Source organism: Cenococcum geophilum (assembly GCF_001692895.1).
Source record: "Cenococcum geophilum 1.58 unplaced genomic scaffold K441scaffold_3, whole genome shotgun sequence".
In the NCBI taxonomy this organism is placed as follows: domain Eukaryota; kingdom Fungi; phylum Ascomycota; class Dothideomycetes; order Gloniales; family Gloniaceae; genus Cenococcum; species Cenococcum geophilum.
In genome coordinates, this window is record NW_027137561.1 from 1,636,655 (window position 1) to 1,648,613 (window position 11,959).

General features: G+C 32.2%; 1 protein-coding gene across 1 annotated transcript; it reads right to left on the bottom strand.

Moving 5' to 3' along the window:
* Nucleotides 1-11,088: 11,088 nt before the first annotated feature.
* On the bottom strand, nucleotides 11,089-11,313 carry K441DRAFT_423276 (uncharacterized protein; the record flags this gene model as incomplete). Its single annotated transcript, XM_067641560.1, is given in 2 exon segments — nucleotides 11,089-11,217; nucleotides 11,236-11,313. Coding segments are annotated over 2 exon segments (207 nt in total), but the record flags the coding sequence as incomplete, so codon positions are not given.
* Between the last annotated feature and the right edge of the window lie 646 nt (nucleotides 11,314-11,959).

Here is an 11,959-nt window from a genome sequence, read left to right on the forward strand (position 1 = left end):
TATTGGGCCTATTTATTCATTTATTCATCATTGACAACCCTAGGTATAGATAATATATTAATTGCTATTTAAGAGTCGTAGGTAGTCGGCTCTATAAGTTAGATTAAGCTACTATTATACGCTATATCTTAGATTAAAATAGGCTTTAAGTTAATAAAGTCTTCGTACTTCTCTTCTACGCTGCTAGTGACATTGTCACGGAACGAGGGCAGTGGCTACAGAGCGTATGTATTCGAAGAGTCTATAAGACGTTGCGCGATCGATCGTAAGGGTCGAGGGCGTAAGGAGGTGATATACCTACGCGTAGCTGATATAAGCTGTACGCGAGGTATACGCGAGAGCACGGGGCTCTCCTATGGAGGCCCCTGCGTTGGGGTTCCGTGACACTACCCCCCCTCCTATAAAGGCGGAGCTCCGGCGACGCTGTGGTTACTATATATATATAAAAGGGACACTTAAGGTATAAAAAAGAAGAAAGGGGGGTATTATTAAAGGTTTAAAATAATATTATATAATAAGGCTTAGCATCTAAAAATCTAACTAATTAGATAACTTTAACCGCCGGTTAAAGTTCCTAAACATCTTAATAATATTCCGGTTACGTAATTGCACTTTACCGTAATCTAATAGCAATTTGCCCTTACGTAGTAATATATAACAGTTTAACTCTATAAGGGCTCCTATAGAGGATTAAATATAAAATCTCTACTTAGGCCTGGTTTCTATAGGTTTATATAGTAAAAGTTGCTAATTAGATCCTTTATATTTTAAAAGTCTTTCTATAGTTGCCATTTTAGCTAATTTATATCAAATCCTATATATATAGCTCTATAGTAGAGCCGTTGTCCTCTACCTTTACTAAAGTATTTAGAGTTAATAATTCGTTTAACGGTCCACTCCTTATAGTTCTTATCTTCGTTTTTATCTTAAATTAGTACTAGTAGGGGTTTAGGCTATATCTGCCCTAGTAAGGGGTTAGGCTAATAGAGGTGTAATAGCCATAGTTAAAATATAGGCTATATCCCATAGGTGGCTAGGGTAGGTAGAAGTTCTAGCTTATATACGGCTCCCCTATTAATAACTTATTTAATTAGATAGGGGCTAAGGTTTTTATAATTAAGTAACTTTATAGGCCTTTATATAGAGATATTACGTGCATTTAGCTATACCTAGTCGCCAATATATATCTCTAGTAGTAGCGTTTTATAGCGGTCGGTAAAGTAGGCCTACTTTACTTAAGCCTAGGCTATTTCTCCCTTGTAGTAGTTAAGTAGATTTTTTATACGGTTTATATACTAGTTAGTAAGTAATATCTTAAGGCGTTTTCTATATAGCAGTTTCTTATTAATAGGTTTTAGTGGCTCTATACTAGATTAGGGGTAATAACCCTTATTCGCGAAGAACGGGGTAAGTCCTATAGTAGTTAAGACATAGTTATTCGCTGCGAATTTACCTAGTAGGAGGTAATCTATTTAGTTATCTTAACTATAGGCGACTACCTATTGTAGGTACGCTTTTATACTAGCATTAGCGTTTTTTAGTTGCCTAGCAGTTTTATAGTAGAAGGATATAAATATCTTAATGGAGATGCTAAGGCGTTAGCAGATTTGTCTTTATATATTAGAGTTAAATTATATACCTTAGTTGAATATAATTAAGTTAGATAGCCTATGTAGTTAGTAAACTTCGTAGAGGAAGGTGTTAGTAATGTCGCTAATAGCTACGCCTTTGGTTAGGATATAGTGGCGCTCTTTTATAAGTCGGCATATTATTATAAGGATATTCTTATAGGTACGGCCGTATCGTTTATAGGGTAATAGGTTAATAACGAAATCTATAGCGATATCTGCCTATTATCGTATAGGTACTAGTAAAGGGTATAGTAGTCCTTAGTACTTTATATTAAAGGCCTTAGCGCGCTTATAACTATAGCAGGCGCCTATAAAATGTTTAACTAAGTCTATTATTTTTAGCTAGAAGTAGTATTGGCTAAGAAGCTTATAGGTTCCTCCTCTGCTTAGGTAGCCGCTTAATTAAAGGTTATAGGCCATTTAGATTAGTTGCCGTTGTAGATTTTCTAAGTTAGGGATAAATAAGCAACCTCTATAATAGAGCCTATTCTCTTTTACTTCTAAGGCTGCTATATTAATCTAGTCTAAGCTTTAGAGGTTAGTGGGTAGCGTATAGGCACTAGCTGTAACGAAGCCTTGTAGTAGAAACTACGGTAGACTTGTTAATGGGCTAGGTATATAGGTATTGCAAGTAAGTTAACAACGTAATAATAACTGGTGGAGTGGTTGCCTAATAGATTAACTCTAATTATATTCTAAGAATTACTACAAGGAAGGAACTATCTAGGTAGGGACTGTGGGTCCTTAAATACACAACCGTACTTTTAAGAAAGTTATTGCTCTATTTACTTTGTCTACTCTGTTTACTCTATTATAGATCTTATAGATTATATAGATTATATAGATTATATTACGTGACCTTACTTACTATTCCTTATTACATAGTTCCACGGGTTCTATTCTAGACTGTGCTTATATTAACTAACTAGCTTCTTTTAACTCTTCTCTAAGTAGTTATAATATTGTACTTAAAGCGTCTATAACACCATCTCCCTCCTTTTTATCTTCGTCCTTAAAGATACCTAGCATCTCTAAGTTATTTACTAGAGGTGTAATGTCCGTCTAATTAATTTGGTTAATATTATTGCTTATAATGCCTAAAGTACCTTCTTTTTCTTTAACTCTTTGTTATACGCGTATAGTCTCTTTTATACTATCGCTGGGTAAAATAATGCCGTCTCCGTGTTCTTATTGTGCGAAAGAGGGATTAGTTTATATTACGTTGGCAAGTTCTTTATCCCGGCAACCTTCCTCTTATTTAGAGTGCACTAGAGTAAATATTTAATTATTTTACAATATTTGCTTAGTTTCTAATACTAAGTATATGTATTTTATAACTTTTAGTAGTCTCTAAGTTCCCTAAGTAATTTATTATAGGGTTTTATGTTTAATTTACTACTATAAAGCTTAATAATAAGTTGTTTATTGCTTTAGCGGAACTTTATTATTTACGTAACGCTAAAAGAGAGGCTGCTAATGCTTAACAATAGGCTCTTAATTCTCGTCTTGCTGCGTTTACTTAACTAATTCGTCTTAAGAAAGTTCGTAAGAAAGTTTATTTTAAGGAGTGGAAGTTTATAGAATAAGGTTTATAGGAGCTTAGTAATAAAAGAACGGATTCTCTTCTAATAGGGAAGGAAACAACTCTAAGTAGTTCGGCAGTTGCTCTTCCTAGGTCCCCCTTAGGTAACTTATTCTTTGGCGATTCTTCTTTATTAATATTGCCTAACCTTTTTTCNTCTAATACTCCTATACCTTTCTTATAGTGTTCTTTAGGTTCTCTAGTAGCTCCTAGGTAATCTTATTGTAGTCTATCCACTTTACTTTATACTATGTTTTATTATCTACGTCCTTATAACTAACGATCTTTAAAACTTACTATTTGTCTTCTTCCCGTCCTCTATACGTGTCTGCCTTATAGATTAGTGGCTTAATATTCCCATATGCTAGCTCTAGCATTGCGATGTACTATATAGGGTAGATCTTTATTTTAGCTAGTAGTTTTAACTTAAACATAACCGGTGAAATTTTCTGTATAATTTTAAAAGGTCCTAGTCTAACGTGGTCTAACTTCTTACTTAGTTATTAACTCTTAAAATTTTTGTATAGTAGCTATACTTTATCTCCCTCCTTAAAATCTGGTCCCTTAGATCTCTTAGCATCGTAGTACTTTTTTATCCTTTACTATACTACCTTAGCTGTTTCCGTAAGGTCTGTATAAAGATTTATTAGAGTCTCTATTCTTTACTTAGCTATACTACTTATCTTTTTTACTTAATATAGTAATAATAATGTTCTTAGCTTATATCCATAATTCGCCTTAAATAGTAATATACCTATTCCTTCTTATAGTGTTGCATTATATACAAACTATATAACTAGTAATAGTAATACCTAATTATTCTATATATAATTAATATAATGCCTTAAATACTATTCTAGTATCTAATTTAATCTTTCTATTTAACCGTCTGTCTGTAGATAATATGCGATAGAAGTTGCTACTTAAACTCCTTACTCTGCTAAGAATACTTCCTAAAATACTGTTATAAATCTTAGATCTCTGTCTAATATAATCTTACTTAGTGCTCTATATCTTACAAATACTTCTTTAATATAGATTTTAGTAATATCTTCCGCTAATATTTCTTCTATATATGCTATAAAGTACCCCCACTTTGTAAGCTTATCTATTATTACTAAGATTGCGTTATAATTTTGTCTAGTAATAGGGTCTCTTAACTTTAGTAACTTAATAATAAAGTCCCATGATATAACCTTCTATAGTCTCTTTAGTATTTTAATAGGTTATAGCCCTCTATATAGCTTATGCCTTATTAGTTTATTCCTTTAGTAATTTAGGCATTTCTTTATAACTTGCCTAGCTAGTCCCTAGATTCTATTAATAATATACTCCTCTTAAAGTCTTAATACTAAGCCTATAGCTCCGTTATGTCCTTAAGTTAATCCCTTATAAAATGATTTAATAAACTCCTTTGCAATAGATCTTGGTATATACGTTACTTTTTAATTTTTATATTACTCTAAGTCCGGATCCTCTGTTTGTGTATCTAGGATCTTTATTATTTAGTTACTTTCTAGTAATTTATAGGTTTTCTCTTCTTGTGTTGCTGTAATCTTTGGATAATTATACCTAATTAATCTATGTCCCTTCGCAATAAAGCCCCTAATAGCTTTTTATTATTTTATAGTTTAGCCTTTCTACTTAGAGTATCTGCTCGTGCATTCTCTATACCTTTAGTATACTAAATCTTAAAATGGTATTCTGTAAGCATCTCCGCCCATCTAACTTATTTATGGTTAAGTTTTTTTATTATTAGGGACCCTATTAGGTTCTTATAATCCGTTTTAATTATAAATAGTTTTTCTATACCTTATAAGAATAATCTTTATTCCCTTAGTGCTATAACTATACCTAATAACTCCTTGTTATAGATGTTATAGTTTAGTTCCGGTGGCGTTATCTTTTAACTATAGTATGCTACTAGGTGCCATCTATCCTTATATTTCTATAGGAAGTACGCTCCTAGTATATAGTCTAATGCGTCTATTTTAACCACTATCTTTAACTATGGTTAATAAATTTTAAGAACTGGCTCCTAGGTAAACAACTGTTTGATTTTCTTAAACAGTTCCCTTTATTCTTCTCCCTATATCTATAGTTTTTCTTTCTTTATTAGTTTTATAAACGGCTTAATGTTCTTTAACTATTAAGCTATAAACCTTCTGCAGTAATTATAAAACCCTAAAAACAATCTTAACTGCGTAATATTCTCTGGTTCTTACCACTTTACTATAGCCTTAATCTTCTTTGGATCTATACTAAGTTAGCCTAGTTTAATAATAAATTTAACGAAATTGGTCTTCCTAGTGAAGAACTCGCATTTCTTAATTGCTACTAGCATCTGTTCTTCCTATAGTCTCTTTAAGACCTATTTGACGTATTCTTTATGTTCTTCCTTATTTATTAAGTAGATAATAATGTCGTTAAGGTATACTATAACAAATTCATCTAAATATTCTCTTAATATATTGTTAATGCGCTTCTAAAACGTTGCTAGTGCGTTTATAAGCCTAAATTGCATAATTAGTGGCTTATATAGTCCTTTCTTTAACCTAAAGGCTGCCTTTTATTTATTGCCTTCCTTAATCCTAATCTAATGGTACGCCCATCTCAGATCTATCTTTATAAAGATTTGCGCATTGCCGATCCTATTTTAGATTTCGCTAATTAAGGGTAAAGGATACCTATCCTTTCTAGTGATGTTATTTAACTATCTATAGTTAATATATAGTCTTAGTTTGCTATTCTTTTTTGGTATAAACAGTACTGGATAACCTACTAATAACTGCGATAGTCTAATGTATCCCTTTTATAAGTTTTCTTAGATAAACTCTTTTAATGCTCTACCTTCTTCTTTAGTAAGCTTATAAATTGGAAAGAACCTTAGACTTATTCCTGGTTCTAATTTTATTTTATAGTCCTATATTATATACTTTAATAACTTTTCGCTCTTAGGTAACCATAGTTTCTTACTATATTTATAGTATCTTTTTAGTATATAGCTTAATCCTTTTTCCGTTTCTTTATAGGTTGCTCCTACTTAATACTATACTAACTTAGCTTATTATTGCATCTTACGGCGTTATGTATCTTTAATATTAACCTAACCTATAACCTAATCAATCTTTAGATTATATTCCTATAACTAAGGCATTCCTAATACTACCTTATTATTCCTTAATGGTAATATATTAAAAGACATCTCAACTTATCTTCCTTTAATAGTTAGCTGAATAGGTCCTGTTTTAAGATTAATAATACCTCCTCTATAAGCTATTAAATCTCCTAAAATTATTACTAATAGGTAAGGACGTTCCTTCTGCTTATATAGTAACCCTATTCTTTTAACTATTGCTAGCGAGATATGGTTCCTTATTGCTCCACTATCTATTAATGCCTTAAACTATTAATCTTGCCATTTAACTTGTAAATTTAGGTATTGTCCTTAAATTCCTTTAAGGGTCTAAGGCTCTACTACTGGCTCCCTCTAATCCTATAGGCCTCTACTTTTCCTAACTATTAACTGCTAGATCCTATTTATACTTGGTCTAACTTAGGCTAATACTTAGTTCGTTTTTTATCTTTAATATACCATAGATAGGTATTTTCTAGACATTCCCACCATTGTCGTCCATCTAGGCATTCTTCTATAAGGAATCTTCCTAGTTAAAGTATTAAGTCCCCTTATTTTTAAACTTTTATTAGGTGCTAACTATGTATATATTTAGCGTTTTAATACTTCGCCTCGTTTATTATCTAATATATTCTTATTAGATACTTCCAATTTTTATCCTTTAGTGCCTTATATATATTATACGCATTATCCACGCATACTATCCATAATAGTATATAATATACTTAATGTCTTAGGTTAACTCTTAGTTCGTCTTCGTCCTAGAGTTTAAACCTTTCTTATATTAATCTAAGCGTTACAACTTTGTTCGCGGGTACTAAGATTTGCCTTTCGCTTCTTTAGTCCTCTAATTACTCCTCTAAATCCTTTAATGTTATAATTAAGGCTCCCTTAATATAAGTTATAGCCTTTTCTGTAATTGGGTGGTCTTGGACAACTTTTTCGTCTAACTATATATAGAAATCCTCCTACTTATCATTGTGTCGTTATTTATACCACTTTTAATATAGCTGCTTAAGTATATATAGCTCATCCGTAAGGAAATATCTCTTTATTACTGCGTTATAACAGCCTTTAGTATATTGTTCCTTAAACCTAGTAGGAATCCTTAAATCCTCTTCTTATTCTAGTTTAGTAAGCTACTTAGCTCTTAGTATGCCTACTCTAGGCCTATTAGTGATCCTTTATACTAGCGCTCTATCCTTTATATGTCCTAATATACTAGATCTCTTATCTAGTTTCTGTTCTTGCTATGAGGTAATTCTTGCCCTAAATTCCTCTATGGTTTCTTTTACGTCGCGTCTTATAAGTGGATCCTTAAAGTCTTCTTACTTCTTAATCTTGGTATTAACTTTTCGATTTTTAAGCTAAACACTATATTCCTCTAGTAAGTCTTCTAGGTCTATATATCTGTCTCCCAGTCTAATCGCTGTTTATGCTATAGATTCTCTAATTTATAAAGAAGCCCTTTGCCTCTTGCTTATAGGTGGCCTAACTTATACTCCAAATTCTTAACCCCTTAGATTCTTTAATCCTAAGCTTACTTCTAACTTGAGCTTAGCTTTAGCCTTAGTCCAACTAGGCTTTACTAGTGTCCTTATCTTATCTTAAGAGTCCTAAATCTTACTTATCTCGTCTTAAAAGTCTTATGCCGTTAGGAACGCTTATCCCGAGCTTATTTATATATTCCTAAACTAAGCTGCCGCTCTGCTCCATCGGTTATCGTCTATTATAGGTCTCTAAGCATGCCTTATCTCGTCTTAAGAATCTTGGTTATTTCTTATCTCTTTTTAAGAATCTTAAGCCTTTGGCTTTTTGCCTTTATTAAGTGGTAAGCTAGCACTAGCAGTCGTCTACTTGCTTAATCGTCCTTAAATATTACTCCTTCCGTCTTATAAAGCGATAGATGCCGTATCTAACGGTGTTATAATGCCCGTTACTAAACCTTGCTCTATAGCGGTCTTAGTCTCTACTTCTATTGCGTTATTAAGGTTTAAATACCCCCAGTTAGTTCCTTTACTATCCTCATTACTGTTAATTAATAAGTACTCCGACTCTATTATTATTATTACTAATCTTTGTCCGTATATAGCTGTAATATCTTAATCTAGCTTATAGAGTTAATCTTAATTTTTATCTAACTCTTTAGTTCCTCTAAGTCCTTTTAACTCTAGCTCTTATAGCTAATAGCTTATACCGTACTTAGCGTCTTTATAAATTTAGTATACGTTGTTATAATAAAACGCAAAGCTTTTAATTAAACATTCCTTTGTTTCTCGTAGCGCACTATTATCCCTTTATACGTGTGTATTATATACTACTAGTCTAGTTCCCTTTACTACGTAATAACTTTAACCACTTTTACAGTCTCTAGTAAAATAACCTTATTTTCCGCAATTTATATAAGCTCCATCTCTAAACCATTATTTTTGCTATAGAGTTCGCTTAAACGTCTTTTACTACTAAGATCCTTAGTTTGGCCTATGCTCCTTAGTCCTATAATTACTTAATCCTTAATCTTTAGGTTTTTATAGTTTCTTATTCTATCTTTTATAGGCTTCTTTAATACTACTTAGGTCTATTAGCTCTGCGCCATACTATAGTTTCTAATTTAGCTTTAGTTGTTGCGTACTTTACGTCTTATATAACTATAGGACTCTATCCTAGCCCCTCTTAGCCTGTTCCCTTTGGAAGATCCTATTATTAATCTTAATTGCTTAATTTATTAATTCCCTTAGGGTATCCGCATCTTCCATTAGGATAATTACGTCCTAGACTTTAGCTTTAAGTCCCTGTTTATACTATACTATAAGCGCCTTATTATTCCACTTAAGTTATATAGCTAGCGTTTAGAATTATATTGTATACTTAATTGCTAAAGTTCGTTGTGTTAGGTCCTAAAGCTTTCTTTCCGCTATAGTTATCGCTTCTAGGTCCTTAAATATTTATATAAGTCGCTCTGCAAATCCGTTCCAGCTTAAGAACATAAACCGTACTTCTTGGTTCGTTATTATTATTCCGTTTACTTATATCTCTATAAGGTAAGGCTTAAACTATTTAAGTGCTCTTCTTAATAAGAACAATCCTGCATATGCTACTTAATCTATAGTTATTGCCAGCTTTACTCCTTCTTACGTAACCTTAAAGTGTATTTACGTAAGGAATCCTTTAAGCTTTAATCTCTCTCCTAAGAATCTTTTAATTAATAGTAACTTAACCTTTACTGCTCCTATCCTATTAATCCTATTTTCAAATGCCGCATTATCTCCCGTTAACTAATTAACTATTGCTTATAACTGTCCTACTGTCACAGGTTGTTATAAGTCAGTATCTGCTATACTAGTGTCGTTACCTAATCCTAACGTAGTTACCGCCGTCAATGGCGTTATAGTGGCTGCTTTTGGTAGCATATTATTTAACCTATTAAAACCGTAACTAGGTAGTAATTATATAATAAAGCCTTATAGTAGAAACTACAGTAGACTTATTAATAGGCTAGGTGTATAGGTATTGTAAGTAAGTTAACAACGTAATAATAATTGGTAGAGTGGTTGCCTAATAGATTAACTCTAATTATATTCTGAGAATTACTACGAGGAAGGAACTATCTAGGTAGGGACTGTGGGTCCTTAAATATACAACCGTACTCCTAAGAAAGTTATTACTCTGTCTACTCTATCTACTCTATTCGCTCTATTATAGATCTCGCAGATTATATAGATTATATAGATCACATTATGTGACCTTGCTTACCATTCCTCGTCATATAGTTCTATGGGTTCTATCCTGGACCGTGCTTATATCAACCAACTAGCTTCTTCCAACTCTTCTCCAAGTAGTCGTAATATCGTACTTAAAGCGTCCGTAACACTAGCAGTCTTTACAGTAATAAGTTAATACAGTAATAGGTTAATAGAGGTATTATATACTATAGTAATAAGCTTATTAATTTCGGGAGATAACTCTAGTTCTATAGTATAAAGCTAAGGTATAATTAGCTCTATTATAGGTAGTATACCTAGGGCCAAATTTCGTGCTTTTAGGATTATCTATTATTAGAACTAATTATAGGGGTTATTTTTAGACTAAGGAAGGTCTTATAAGCGGCGTATTAGACTATTAGGTTTAGTACCTTATACTTTTAGTCTATATACAATTTTAAAGTTAAAACTAAAGAGGAACTCGTTCTAATGTGCTTAGCGTTAGTTTAGCTACTTCGTAGTTATAAAGTACTTAAGGTTACAATAGTCCGTAAGGACTTTAGTTAGCTAATTAGGCTCTATTAAGAAGAGTTTTGGTTAGAATTCTTTAAACGCTTATATAATTATAAGGAGTTCTTTATTATAGATCTTATAGTTATACTTTTATAGTATAAGCTTAGACAAGTAGAATGTAACTAAGTAAAAGAAACCGTTATCGCCTATCTAGAAAAGGATACCTGCGTCAATATAGTCTAAGGAGTCGGTTTTAAAATAGAGTTATTGTCCTAGTATAAAGTGGGCTAGGATAAGTGCTTTAGTAAAGGCATTTTTAAGGTCTTAGAACGCCTTCTTATATTTAGGCGTCTAGGTAAAGCATAGGTATATTTTTCTTCCTTTTATAGAAAGGCCCTTCGTTTATATTATTACTATAAGTGGTGCTACTACGCCTAAGAAGTTGTATATAAATTTCTAATAGAAGTTAGCGAAACTAAGGAAGGCTTATACGTCCTTAATGCAGTTAGGGGCTTACTATTTGGTAATTATATATACCTTCTTAGGGTCTATATAGACACCCTTAGTAGTAATAATTAGTCTAAGGTATTTTACTTCTATAACTAAGAATTTATATTTCTTTAAGTTAATATAAAGTCCTATATCCCTAAGGCGCTATAGGACCTTTTAAACGTGTTCGGTATGCTTAGAAGGGTTATTGCTATAAATAAATATATCGTCTAGGTACGCGGAGTAGAAGTCGTTAAGGTAGTCCTATAAGGCGTTATTAATATAGCCTTAAAAGGTGCCTAGGCCGTTATATACGCTAAAGGGCATAATAGTATATTTAAATTGGCCAAAGCGTGATGTAAATATAGTTTTCTATTTATTACCTTCCCGTATTTAGAAATAGTTAAAAGTGGCGATAATATTAAACTTAGTATAGATTTTGGCTTAGCTAAGCCGCTTAAGGGTCTCCTATATAAGCGGTACTAGGTATTAGTTTTTAATTATAATAGCGTTAAGTCCTCTATAGTTAACGTAGAATTAAATACCTCCTCCTAGCTTCTTAGCAAGAAGGATAGGGGCGGCTGCTAGTAATATACTGGGATAAATAAACCCTTTGTTAAGGTGCACATTAATATACTTTCCTATAACTAGAAGTTCGTCTTTTAATATTAGGTAGGGTCTTTTATAAAGTAGCGTTTTTCCTTATTTAATGTTAATAGTATAGTTATTAGGTTAATGCGGGGGGAGTATATTTACGCCCTTTTATAAGCATATATTAATAAAGTCGTAGTATCTCTTAGGGAGGAGCTTGCGGAGTTCTTCGTTAGTAAGTCCTTTTTTAAGTTTTATAAACTTTTTAAAGTCTAAAGGTAAAAGTTTATAAAGTTCCGTAAGGGCGTTATCTTCT